Genomic DNA, 15065 nt, shown 5'->3' with positions numbered 1-15065 from the left:
TTTTGGGGGATTGATAGGGCTTTTTTATCACACTAGCCTACGAAAAACATAATATCGCTGTAAACAGGGCCACTAGGAAAACCTTCGGTAAAAATGTCCAAAGGATCATCGAACAGACCCTTAACCACACAAAATGTTGAACATTTGTGTGGGTGGTGCCACAAGGATTTTAACATAACATAACTAACATAAACTAAGTTTCGACAATATTTAGAGATCCAAAGTTTGGACCAAATCGGTTGCTACGTCTATGAGAAATCGCGCGTGCCATTTTAGCGAATATTTTCGAACTTTTGTGGTTAGATACGGGAAGGAGTGGACCTATAAGCGACACCTTTGAATTTCATCTAATATTCGAAGAAACATTACAATATCCAAAGTGTGAACGAACGCAGTATTCGGTTCGAGCTCTCCAGCCACTACATATGGTGTGATAGGTGTTTTTTACAACTTTCGGGCTGTTTTCTCAAGAAGTATGTACTTGCCCTGAAAAAACTTTAATTGTCGTATTTGAGGCAGCGAAAGTTAATTCAACAAAAACTAAGGTGATTCGAGAGCAGGTCTTAAAGTGAATTTATCCAAAAGTTTGTGTGGGAGGACAAATATATTCCATATTCGAACCTGATCTATATCTGGTAGATATATTAGGATGAGTAGGATGTAAAGTAGTGGACCAAATCGATCACTCCCATCAAGAGTTATCGTGCGCACAATTTTTCCGAACATTTTTGAACTTTTGTGGGGGAGGTACCTGAAGAAGTGGACCGATATGTCGTATTTTCGAACTTAAGTTTGCACAGAATATTACGAAGGGCACATTTTGGACCGACTCGGCAGATCCGTTCGAGAGATTCGGTCCAAAATTTGGCTTTCGTAATATTTTGTCCAAACTTAGTTTAACTTCGAAGATGGGTTATATCGGTCCATCCCTTCCGGTACCTCCCCCCACAAATGTTCAAAAATGTTCGGAAAATTTGTGCGCACGATAACTCTTGAAGGGAGTAACCGATTTGGTCCATACTTTGCAAATCGTGGAATGTCTGCCAGACTTAGATGAGGTTCCAATATGGACTCCATCGGTCCACTCCTTCGGGTACCTCCCACACAAAATTTCGGATAAGGTCAGTTTAGGACCTGCTCTCCAATCGCTTTGATTTTTGTTTCATCAGGGGCAAGTACACACTTCCTGAGAAAATAGCCTGAAAGCTGCAAAAAACCCTATGACCGTGTGAGGTGGTTGGAGCGCAAGACAACTCTCGAACGGATCTGTCGATTTGATCCAAAATTTGGCCTTAGTAATATTTTGTGCAAACATAGTTTAACTTCGAAGATAAGCTATATCGGTCCACTTCTTCAGGTACCTCCCCCACAAAAGTTCAACAATGTTCGGAAATATTGATCGTACGGTAACTCTTGAAGGGAGTGGCCGAATTGGTCCATACTTTACACATCCTAATATATCTACCAGATATAGATCAGGTTCAAATATTGTCTATGTTTGTCCACTCCATCCGGTACCTCCCACACAAAATTTCGGATAAGTTCACTTTAAGACCTGCTATCGACTCACGTTGATTTTTGTTGAAGCAACTTGCATTCGCTGCCTCAATTACACGTTTACACAGCCCGAAGGGTGTAAAAAAACCCCATATGGCATCATATGTAGTGGCTGGAGATCCACTTCCATAATGGTCAATGCCGATCCATTCCTTTAAGTATCTTCTCAGCAAAACGTTTGATCTTTAATCATAATCAGCATTTTTGTCGGTTCATACGCCCAAAATTTATAAAACTCCCTAAATACATACGTTTTTTTTTTTGTTTTTTTTGGAAAAATTGTTTCAATATACACAGGCTGAGGGTATATCTCTGTCGGCGAAGCCGACTGATACTTTTGTATTTGTTTTTTTTTTTACCCTGGAACCTATCTCCTAACTTTGGCTTTCCATAGAAAATCTTAATTCGCTTTGTGTCGTTTGACTTTGATCAGTGTTTTTCGGAACGTATCTAAGACGCAAAGCGAGGTGTTGGTGTAAAATGTTATGCTGATGACCATCCAGAGGACAATACAATCGATCTGAATACACCATCCCGATGGTCATCGAGCAGACAGCAATTACCAAATTCAAGGTTTGTGGATCCTTAGGTCCACCCTGTCTGAGATTAACTCAGCCATAGGCAATACCACTCGTTATACGATATAGACCACAGTCGAATCCAATCTACATCTGGAAAAAATTTAACGATAACAATTTTGAACAAAATTTGGAACAAATCCGTTGATTCGATGGAGACCCTCCAGCCAAATTGTCTGAAACGGACTTCGTCCAAACATACTATTTTGTTCGGTCCGATAATGCACATTTTTCTTATCGTATCAAAGTGTATATACCTTGGTTAAACCAAAGAGTGAAAGTAAGAAAATGACTCCTTTATCATACTATCCAACTTCCATAGAACCTAAAGTTAGAAAAGCGGAAATGTGTAACGTAAATAGGAAGAGGAAATTAAGAGTTGACAAAAACGGAAAAACTTCTTAAATTGAAGTGAAATACTTGGTAAAATTTTAAACCAAAACGATGTGATGTGTGTGTGTAGTTTTTTTTTCGGTGTCCCGGCCACAATACAAAGCCTCTGCTTGGATAAACATAAAATATTCATTTGCATAACATAAAGCGACGGCAACAAAATATCCCGCAAATAAATAAAGAAACACTAAGACACTTACCTTCTGAATCACAGGAAGCTTTGCTGGTAAAGAAAAGATTTACCAAACCTTGACTGTAATCCGTGACAGCCTTGTGATGTGAATTGCAAAAGTCTAAAGTAAACACATCTTTATCGCGCACAACCTGAAAATACAAAGAAAAAAAGTATGGGCAATCACAAGAAATAAGAATAGCATCTGAATATTGTTTCTGCATGTACAACCATTTAACCATCTCTCCATAACAACCCACACTTCGAAGAACATTTTTTCTTGCCCACAAATCCAATCAACAAACCAATGAAGACCAAAAAACTATGGCACTTTTTAACGTCTTATTTTTTCTTTGCCGGTAACATCGTTGTCGACGATGTTGTTATTGTTGTTGTGTTAAACCAATTTTCAAAGTAAACATTGTTCAAATTCTTTCCTCACCGTTTCACCAGGGCACAAATGCGGGTCATGACATTGGAAATGCTATTTCCATAAGACTTCTTGTGAATGAATACACGTAAAAACACACTAAGTGAGGGGTGTATGGATGGTATGGCAGACGCCTGCTGTGACTGGATAGCAAATTAACACAACTTACCTTAAGTTTGCCGTCTGTGGCAAAAGAGGCCTTTTTTAAATTGTATCCCACATTTAGCTCATCATTCGTTATTTCACAGGTCTCCTCATTGAAGTTGCACATATGTGGCGGACAAATAACATTGGTTGCCCATGTAAATTGGTAATGACAGTCAACGATTTTACGCAATTTCGGCACACCCTGAAAAATAAACAACGGCATATATTCAGAAAGGGAACTGTAGCGAATGGAAGTGAAGAAATTAAAATCATCAGCAAGAGCAATGGGATTTTTTAAGGGATTAAATTTTTGTTCACTCTTGGTATAATTTGTTGAAACACCATCAGCGTTACCTCTACACACATACATATGTATATATCTATGGCGGAATACAAGGTATTATAAAACGATAATATAACATATATTACCTTAGAAATTATTAGGATAATTTTAAAACAAAAAAAATTAAAACTGTTTTTATTAGCTTTAAAAAAAATTAATGTTTCAATGATCACAGTGCCTTGTGCCGTATACGAAATAAGGGTAGTTCCTGTTTATGACACATACGCAACATTGGATCAAAAAATCAAAAAAAGTCCACGCCATTAGAGGATGCCAACAAAAATGATTTAAAAAATCCACACCCTTAGAGGAAGCCAACAAAAATGGTTTAAAAAATCCAAACCCTTAGAGAAGGCCAACAAAATTTTTTTAGAAAATATCCACGCCCTTAGAGGAGGCTAAGAAAAATGATTTAAAAAATCCACGCCCTTAGAGGAGGCCAACAAAAATGATTTAAAAAATTCACGCCCTTAGAGGAGGCCAACAAAAATGATTTAAAAAATCCACGCCATTAGAGGAGGCCAACAAAAATGATTTAAAAAATCCACGCCCTTAGAGAAGGCCAACAAGTAGGGTATTTAGTATATTTAATATAAGCGACCAAAGTTTTCATAAACATAACGAGGAGAAAATATTCAAGATTTTTAAAAAGAACGACTTCCCGCACAAAACAATTAGAGATTTAATAAAACATGCAAAAGCTAGTCAAACAAAACAGCAAGAAACAGAAAACGAAAAATTATATAAGCGCATAACTTACATTTCTGGACTAACCGAAAGATTTAGCAACTCAAATATTTGGCCTTAGAGGAGGCCAACAAAAATGATTTAAAAAATCCACGCCATTAGAGGAGGTCATCAAAAATAATTTAAAAAAATCTACGCCCTTAGAGGTGGTCATCAAAAATTATTTAAAAAATCCACTTCCTTAAAGGAGGCCTACAAAGAATCATTTAAAAAATCCACGCCCTTAGAGGAGGCCAACAAAAATCATTTAAAAAATCTACGCCCTCAGAGGATGCCAACAAAAATGATTTAAAAAATCTACGCTCTTTGAGGAGGCCAACAAAAATGATTTAAAAAATCCACGCCCTTAGAGGAGGCCAACAAAAATGATTTAAAAAAATCTACGCTCTTTGAGGAGGCCAACAAAAATGATTTAAAAAATCCACGCCCTTAAAGTAGAACACCAAAAATTATTTAAAAAATCCACGCCCTTAAAGTAGGCCAACAAAAATGATTTAAAAAATCCACGCCCTTAAAGTAGGACACCAAAAATGATTTAAAAAATCCACGCCCTTAAAATAGGCCAACAAAAATGATTTAAAAAATCCACGCCCTTAGAGGAGGCCAACAAAAATGATTTAAAAAATCCACGCCCTTAGAGGAGGCCTACAAAAAATTATTTAAAAAATCCACGCCCTTAGAGGAGGCCAACAAAAACAAATTTAGAAAAGTCAAGCCCTTAGAGGGGGCCATCAAAAATCATTTAAAAATCCACGCCCTTAGAGGAGGCCAATCAAAAATGATTTAAGAAATCCACGCCCATAGAGGAGGCTAACAAAAATGATTTCAAAAAATCTACGCCCTTAGAGGAGTTCAACAAAAATGATTTAAAAATCCACGCCTTTAGAGAAAGCCAAAAAAAAAATATTTAAAAAATCCACGCCCTTAGAAGAAGCCGACAAAAATGATTTAAAAAATCTACACCCTTTGAGGAGGCCAACAAAAATGATTTAAAAAAATCTACGCCCTTAGAGGAGGTCATCAAAACTTATTTAAAAAATCCACTTCCTTAAAGGAGGCCTACAAAGAATTATTTAAAAAAATCCACGCCCTTACAGGAGGCCAACAAAAACAAATTTAGAAAATCCCCGCCCTTAGAGGAAGCCAAAAAAAAATGATTTAAAAAATCCACGCCCTTAGAGAAGGCCAACAAGTAGGGTATTTAGTATATTTAATATAAGCGACCAAAGTTTTCATAAACATAACGAGGAGAAAATATTCAAGATTTTTAAAAAGAACGACTTCCCGCACAAAACAATTAGAGATTTAATAAAACATGCAAAAGCTAGTCAAACAAAACAGCAAGAAACAAAAAACGAAAAATTATATAAGCGCATAACTTACATTTCTGGACTAACCGAAAGATTTAGCAACTCAAATATTTGGCCTTAGAGGAGGCCAATAAAAATGATTTAAAAAATCCACGCCCTTAGAGGAGGCCAACAAAAATGATTTAAAAAATCCACGCCCTTAGAGGAGGCCAATAAAAATGATTTAAAAAATCCACGCCCTTAGAGGAGGCCAACAAAAATGATTTAAAAAATCCACGCCCTTAGAGGAGGCCAACAAAAAGGATTTAAAAAAATCCACGCCCTTAGAGGAGGCCAACAAAAATGATTTAAAAAATCCACGCCCTTATAGAGGTGGCCAGCAAAAACAGCCAGCTGTTACTCGAATTTGTTTCTCTTGGACAATTGTAGAAAAAGTGTCTATCAAATGGAAAACCGGACCTTGAGTTCTGGTGTGGTGGCACACAATCCGGAAGGTGAGTGAGGTGGAATGTTGAGAAGAGCAGACATTATGACAATGCAGTTGAAACACAAATTGTCGACAAAGTTTCAACAACAGTGGCATGTTTACTCTTGTCGGTGGCATTGTTACGTGCCGCGGCAATATTCGCTACCAACCAGTTCCCCTTCACGCTCTTTCATCAAGTATAATATTTCCTCCAACAAGAGAATGGCTTTGTGTGGCTCATAACAGGGAGGGTAGATTGGCTGGATGCTGGTGAAGCAACCAACACACTCACACAAAAGCTCAACAGGAGAAGATGTGTTGTTTTTCCCAGAGGGTCATCGCCACATGTCCATGACAACTGATTGTTGGTGGTTGTTGACGGTACTGACCGCAGTCCCAAAACGGAATTATGGGTGATTTAATTGAAGGCAGGCACATGGAATCAAACAATGCACAACGAAATACCAATGCATACATGTTCTGTCCAAGCAAACGAGCCATGTTAAGAAACAAATCGACACGATAAACATTTGCAGAGGACGACTGGCCACCGCAACAACAATAGCCTTTTCCCACACTACCGACATCGAAATAAATCGAATATTAATAATGACTATTGTGTCCAATAGACTGCAGTTGTCATTATTTGATCATCAACCCCGTTCAGCAACACCACGACAAACATCACCCTGACCATCACCACCACAAATTACATTATCATTCCGCCACAAGCCTTGGCCTCCACGAACCAGTTGTACGACATTCCTAGCAGTTAGTGCAGTGATTATTAGCTTATATCCGCAATATAGTTTTGCTTTATGACAGTATGTTTTTTCCGGAACATATGGGGCTCTTATATCTGTAAGTACGCCATACTTCCCATACGTTTCAGTGATCCAAGAATAGGCCTTTAAACGCAATTTGTTTTATGGACCTAAATAGTTTACAGACAGGTAGAAGATAGACTAAAAACTTAAAAATACCCAAAATCGAGAAGTACGTTTCTATGGCGGATATAGGAAGACGTAGACCTGAACTGATAATTCACGTCTGGAATATTTAAAACCCCACGGAAGACTTAATAAAAAATTTCAATAATTTCGATGGGATGTTGACGTCACAACCTTCAGAATTACGAAAATCGAGAGGTACCGTTTTATGGGATCTATTTGAAGGCGTGGACCTTTACCGACAAATATAGGGGGGAAACTAAACACCAAATTTCAGACATTTCGGAATATTGAAGACACAACCTTCAAAATACCGAAAATCGGGAGGTACGGTTCTATGGGGGCTATATTAAAGGGATGACCTGTACCGGCAAATTTCTGGGGGACAGTTTTATACACCCAACGAAGACTAAATACCAAATTTCAGCCATTTCAGTAGATTATCATCGCCACAACCTTCAAAATAACGAAAAGCGAGAGGTACCGTTCTATGGGGGCTATATGAAGGTGTGGACCTATAACGACAAGTTTCTGGGAGACCATGTTATACCCCCAACGAAGACTAAATACCAAATTTCAGCCATTTCAATGGATTATCGTCGCCACAACCTTCGAAATGCCGAAAATCGGGAGGTACCGTTCTATGGGGGCTATATGAAACCTTTGACCCATGCCGACACATTTCATATATAAAGTTGTATACCCTAAATGAAGACTAAATACAAAATTTCAGCCATTTCGGTGGGTTATTGTGGCCACAACATTCAAAATACCGAAAATCGGTAGGTACCGTTCTATGGGGGGCTATACTAAGGCGTGGACCTGTACCAGCAGTTTTACAGTTTTATATCCCCAACGAAAACTAAACACCAAATTTCAGAAATTTCGGAGGAATATTGAAGACACAATCATCAAAATTACGAAAATTGGAAGGTACCATTCTATGGGGGCTATATTAAGGCGTGGACTTATGCCGACAAATTTCATATCGAAAGTTTTATATCCCAAACGAAGACTAAATACCAAATTATAGTCATTTCGGTGGATTATTGTGGCCACAACATTCAAAATACCGAAAATCGGGAGGTACCGTTCTATGGGGCTATACGAAGGTGTGAACCTGTACCGCCAAATTTATGGGGGACATGTTTATACCCCCAACGAAGACCATTTCGAAAATCGGAGGTACTGTTCTATGGGGGCTATATTAAGACCTGTACCAACAAAATTCTGGGGGAACGAAGACTAAATACCAAATTTAAGCAATTTCGGAGGAATATCGGGAGGTACCGTTTTAGGGAGCTATATGAAGATGTGGACCTATAACGACAAATTTCTGGGGGAAACTTTTATGCACCCGAAGATGACTAAGTACCATATTCCAGCCATTTCGGTGTGGTAATGAGGCTAAAACCTTCAAAATACCGAAAATCGTGTGGTACCGTTATATGGGGGCTATATCAAAACGTGGACCGATATAGCCCATTTGCAATACCAAACATCCTAGGAGTAATATAAACTTCTATAACAAATTACAAAGCTCTATCCTAAAAATTTCGAGCTGTATCTTTATTTCAACAGACGGACAGACGGACATGGTTATATCGACTTAGAATTTTACCCTGATCAAGAATATATATACTTTATAGGGTCTCCAATAAATATTTCGATGTGTTACAAACGGAATGGCAAATTCAAGTATATCCTACATACTATGGTGGAGGGTATAATAGCAGGTAATTCTATCAAAAATGTAGATAAAATTCGCAACATTTCTAAAATCGGGTCTATACTGGGGGAAAGTTTTTTTAGCCTAGACGAAGACTAAATACCAAACTTCAGCTATTTCGGTTAGATAATGTAGGTAAAACCTTCAAAATACCACCTACGGCCGCCATCAAAAATGGCTGTTGCGCAAGTTAACGCTCGAGAGGAGTAACTGACATGATTTTTTATAGATGTACAGCTCTTGTGGTGGTACAATGCAATCCTTGGCGGAGGTCTCTGGCGCACCCGTATGGATTCTGCTGAAATTTACACGGAGAGGGCAATATCTTAGGAGAGAGGTGAGAAAAGGAGCGTAAAACCAAATTCTTTTTGATAAAGCCGCAGCACCTATTCCCGAAAATGGTATTAAGTGCGTACTGCCCAGTAGGAATCAATGGTCACCAGTTGAGTTTTTCAAAACCGGAGGCGACGTGCTGGTAAGGTGTATGCATCAACTAGATGATTGGAATTTGAGCGTGCTACGCCTCATTTACTAAAAAAGGAGATAAGGCTATATTCTCGAATTACAGTGGCAGGAGTCTCGTCCAGGGTTTCGTAGTCGAGATATTTTTGTTTAGACCGATGCTACTTTGGATTAACTAAGCAGTGTTGTAAACAATTGTTTCACAAACAACCCAGTAGGGACAATGCAGACTTATGCATCCCGATTCATATTAGCTCAAAGATATGGACATACTGTTTATCGCCGATTTTGAACGGCGTGTCACTTTTTGAGAAGTTTTACATGATTAAAATACTCTTGTTATGCGTTTTTTTATAATCAAAACCTGTCGATTGTTTTTTCTTCGTGAAATTGTGAAAATAACATCTACAAGAGGAAATTTGCAAAAACTACTCACCCGGCCAGCTCGCATTTCACACGTGAATTCAATTTTTGACGACATTAGAGTGTTTTTATCTTCTGGGCATGGTGAACCCAATAAATAACGTAATTCCGCCGATGTGCGATTAATTGCAACCAATGAGGCCAATGGAAAACCGAGACTCTGTAAATAAGTAAATAGAATGAATTTATTATTAAAAACAAGTAAGAAAGTATCAGTCAGCTGTGCTGAGGGAGATAAACCCTTAGCCACTGACCAAAAAAAAAACAGTAATGTGTGGCTATACCAAATTATTGACATATAGTAAACATTTTTAGTAACCAAACTTCAACATAAAGAACTCGAGATATTAAATTTCGTTAAACTAAGTTTGCAACAAATTTTTGGAAAAATTTTAGAGTTATCTTGCACAATAGTCATTTTAGTATGTGCCGGCAGGATTTCTGAGCTTGGGCCATTATGTCAGGAAGTATTAACTTACCCCGGAAAATATGTATTGTAAATGAGGCCGCTAGAAAAACCTACAGAAAAAAATCAAAACGATGCGAGAGGGGCTCTTAAACTTAACTTTTATTCGAATTTTGTGTGGGAGGTACCCGAAGGAGTGGACCGATATAGTCCATATTCCAACCTGATGCATGACGGGATGAAATAATACGATGTGCAAAGTCTGCACCAATCAGAAACTATCTGCGATAATTATCTTGCGGATTTCCTTTTTTGGTTGATACTGCCAGGGTTTCTTGCAGCTTTTAGGCCAATACCTCAGAAAATATGGACTTGCGCAAGAAAAAAATTGTATCGTCGCAAAGGGAGCCGCAGGGACAACCTACTGAAAAAATACAAAACGATCCATATTCGAACCCGATCTATATCTGGAAGGAATAATACGATGTGCAAAGTTTAGACCAAATCGATTGTTCCCTTCGATAGTTATCGTTCACACCATTTTACACAAACTAAGTTTCGAACTTAAACTAAGTTTGGGGAAAATATTACGATACCCAAAATTTGGTTGGAATCGGTTGATGTCGATCGAGAGATGTCGTGCGCACCAGCCAGACAGACGGACGGACATGGCCAAATTGGCTCCAAATTGTCTGAAACGAATTTCGTCCAAATATACTTGGGGCCAAAAACTGTTATTTCGTTGAAGCACATTTTTGGTCGTATCAAAGTCTATACTCCCTTTCTAGCCTAGTGGCTGAGGGTATAAAGATTCCTCATTTAACTGAAAACATGTTATCGCAAAATGATGAAACAATATCGTCAAACAATGATATCAAAGAATCATTACGTCATAACTCAGAAACTTCAGTTATAGGATCCTTTACGGTTCTTAATATTCTCAATGGGGGCTTTCATTCCTAAAGAGAATTTTACACCCTCAGACGTTGGCTTCCATTTTGTGTCACAGTGTAATCAGTAGGATTTCCCATAGAGACCACATTGACTTTCATAGGAGTCCAATAGGTCCTTTAATAGAAGACAAGGATGACTTCTCACAAAAGATAAAATGAGAAGACCAATAGATCTTCTGGCAGAAGACTTGTAGGACAATTCGAATGTCATAGAACTTTAATTTTCCTTTCAAAAAATTTAAGGATCAATTGGACCAAAAAATATTCTCGTCATACATTTTGTAAACAAATTCGATATGAAAACACTAGACTTCAAATAATAGTAAATATCCTTTAACTTAGTATATAGTATATATACCATTTGCTGATATGTTTTCTTATAGCTTTCCGCGGTGCGCCTTAACTAATTTTAAATGGAATGTGCTTACACCTGCAGATTCTGAAACAACAATGCTCATAGATGAGAAATATCAAGAAACAAAAAAAATCGCCGGAGGGATTTTCAAATAAATCGCGATTTAAGTCCACATTTTTAGGGGTTCTTTAGGTTTTCACGATTTTGCTTGGAAACCGCGGGTCCTATGTAAATGGGCCTAAAGAAAATATTATAGCTGTTAAAATTCTCCAGAAGATTGACCTTTATGATATTTTCGTAGGATTAACCGTTTTGAGATATAGAAGTTCAAATTGGGCCAATTCAAATTGGGACAAGTCTCCTTATAAAACAATGTTATGATTGCAATTTCCATCTTAAACGTATATATCTCAAAAATGGTACAACCTAAAAAAAATAAATCAGCCAATATTGTAGAGAATTTTCACGGCTACAAAATTATCTTTAGTCCCATTTTGACATGACTTGCGGTTTTCAAGCAAAATCTTGAAGGCTTAAGATAAAAACCTAAAAATCTGAACTGAACCTCTTTATCTCAAAAATGAAAAAACCTACGAAAACGCCTAAATGTCAGTCTTGTAGAGAATTTTCACAGCTACAACATCTTCTTGCGGTTTCCAAGAAAAATCGTGAAAACATAAAAAACACCTAAACATGTGAATTTTGACCGCGATTTATTTAAAAATCCCTACAACATTTTTTTCTAGTTTTTGGATTTTTCTCATCTATGAACATTGCTGTTTCAGAATTCACAAAAACGTCCCCTGTGTAAGCGTTTTTCATTAAAAGTTAGTTAAGGCGCACCCTTCATGATATTGTTTTATAAAGGCGCGATACAGTCAGTGCATTGTCTCAATTTGAACTTCTATGTCTCAAAAAACGGTAAAACCTACGAAAATATCATAAAGGTCAATCTTGTGGAGAATTTTCACAGCTACAACATTTTCTTTAGGCCCATTTACATAGGACTCGCGGTTTCCAAGCAAAATCGTGAAAACCTAAAGAACCCCTAAAAATGTGAACTTAAATCGCGATTTATTTGAAAATCCCTCCGGCGATTTTTTTTTTTTGTTTCTTGATATTTCTCATCTATGAGCATTATAGTTTCAGAATCTGCAAAAACTTCCCAGGTGTAAGCACCTTCCATTTAAATTTAGTTAAGGCACACCGTGTTTCTTTTAAAATAAGTTATGATTTTCGAAAAATGTTGTCCCGATTTTAATGTTATTTTTCTATAATGTAGAAAAAATTGCCCGGAGTCACAGTCGAGTTATTTTTTTCGACTCAGACTCCGACTCTGACTCCAGCAAAATTGCTCGACTCCGACCCGTAGACCCCGACTCTGAAACCCTGGTCGGCACAGCTGACTGATGCTTTGTTAGAGGTAGTTTACACTATCTATCAATGTCATATGACACGAAATAAAAACATTCGATATATACCCACGCAGGCGATGTGGAGACGTTTTTTTGCTGGGGTGGACGCGTAAAGTAAATAGCGTAAGGAAAATTTGCACACATTAGCGACTATATAACGATGGAAAACTTCAGATCATATGACATTGACAGATAGTGTAAACTACCTCTTACTTGTTTTATATATTTATTATTGAAATTCAATTTGCAAATGTTTAAAAAAAATACTTTACTAATCACTTTTAACTTCGTTTTCGAATAAAAAACGTTGGAACTCTTTTTCTAATAAAGATATAATAAATTTCATTAAATCGATGTATAAGCAACGTACATTGCACTTAGAAAGAGGCAAACTTCAGATACCACACAAAAATCAACAACAACCCAACCATGCAAGCAAGTCACCAGCCATGTCAGAAGCAAATGATAATGCAAAAGCAGCGGCATCACATTTCTAAAAATTAAAAAAGTCTTTTTTATTTTGCTCCTAATGTTTTGGCAAGGACAGCAAACTACGTTAAAAGTCGAAGAGAAAGACGAATAAGAAAACAAACCTAACAACAAACTTTTTCACAAATTATATTATGAATGGGAGAGAGGTGCTGAAGGTTTGCTGCAGGTTGCATGATTGCTGATATAAATGAAGCCAAGTTTTAACGGAAATCCGGAGTTAAGTTAACAAACATTTAGACTAGAGTAAGGCAATGTGACTCACGTGAGCGTAAATTTACTGTCGCTCACCACCAGTTAGAGTCTACACAAGTTTTGAGCGAGAGTTAATTTACGCTCGCGAAATACCCATTGTCTTACTCTGATTTAGACAAACGCTTTCACAAACAGATACTTTTTTTAAACATGAAAAGGGAAGCAGCAGTAGTAGCCTCAAACACAGATATGCACACAGAAACATATTTACATATTGCCTTCGCACATTTGTAACATATTTCTTCTTCGCATATGTGTGTAACAGATTTCCAGTCGTCATCATTATCATCGTCTTAAGAAAATCGTTAACTAGAAAAAAGTTTGGTGTTGCAAGATTGAAGTGACTTCAAATATTAACACATTGAGCGGAAACACTGTCACCACAGCAACGTATAATCTCAAAACTCTACCTGACACTCACGCACACAAAAACTAAACATAAAGAAGTCAGCTGAACAATAGTTGAAGTAGAATAAGAGTTGCCTCTTTTCTTATTGAGCAAAAATGCATGCCAACTTGTGCCAGAACACATATAGAATGGCACAAAAAAATATGACACACAGTAAATATGGGTTTTCTAAGAACCAGTGTGAAGCATTTGCACGATGCGCTTTATACCTGGGAAGTTTTTGCGGATTCTGAAGCTACAATGTTCATAGATGAGAAAAATAAAAAAAAACTAAAACAAGTTAAGTTCGGTCGGGCCGAACTTTTTATACCCTCCACCACAAATTTCAGCCATTTCGGTGGATTAATGTGGCCACAACCTTCAAAATACCGAAAATCGGAAGGTACCGTTCTCTGGGGGCTATATGATGGCGTGGACCTATACCTACAAATTTCTGGGTGAAAGTTTTATACACCTAAAGAGGACTAAATACCAAATTTCAGTCATCTTGGTGTGATAATGAGGCTAAAACCTTCAAAATATCGAAAATCGGGAGATATCGTATTATGGGGGCTATATCAACACGTGGACCTACATAAACATTTTATGGTAGAAATGTTTCTTAGCCTCTGGAAACACAAAATACAATGTTACAACCGATTCTTTGGTCAAATGGGTCTAATACATTCAAAATATATTAAAATGACGCGTACTTTATAAAGGGCCTTATGTGGGAGCTATACCAAAACGTGGACCTATATAACCCAACTTTGGTAGGAATGTTTTCTGGCCTCTGAAGACACAAAATACCAAATTACAACCAATTCTGTGGTCAAATGGGTCTAATACATTCAAAATATATTAAAATGACGCGTACTTTATATGGGGCGTTATATTGGGGCTATACCAAAACGTGGACCTATATAAACCAAGTTTGGTAGGAATGTTTTTTGGCCTCTGAACACAAATACAAAGTTACAACCAATTCGGTGGTAAAATGGGACAAATATCTTAAACATTCCTTAAAACGACGAAAGCGTGGACCTACATAGCCCGCTTTCAATACCAAAAGTCCCACGTACAAATAATAGATTTTC

At 37.4% G+C, this 15065-nt stretch overlaps 1 protein-coding gene across 1 annotated transcript in view; it reads right to left on the bottom strand.

Annotated features, from left to right (window-relative positions):
- The window catches only part of LOC141389291 (cation-independent mannose-6-phosphate receptor-like), a 140857-nt gene that overhangs the window by 36987 nt on the left and 88805 nt on the right, over nt 1–15065 (bottom strand). The window contains exons 11-13 of the mRNA XM_073960628.1: nt 9721–9867; nt 3300–3479; nt 2729–2852 (exon numbers count right to left, since the gene is read on the bottom strand). Coding sequence (XP_073816729.1) covers nt 2729–2852; nt 3300–3479; nt 9721–9867 — 451 coding nt within the window. The remainder of the gene's footprint in view (nt 1–2728; nt 2853–3299; nt 3480–9720; nt 9868–15065) is intronic.

The sequence above is a fragment of the Musca autumnalis genome, unplaced genomic scaffold, assembly GCF_047663935.1.
Source record: "Musca autumnalis isolate F117 unplaced genomic scaffold, ASM4766393v1 scaffold_1, whole genome shotgun sequence".
NCBI classification, from domain to species: domain Eukaryota; kingdom Metazoa; phylum Arthropoda; class Insecta; order Diptera; family Muscidae; genus Musca; species Musca autumnalis.
Note: the sequence above shows the minus strand (reverse complement) of the source record. Positions and strands in the feature narration are given on the sequence as shown.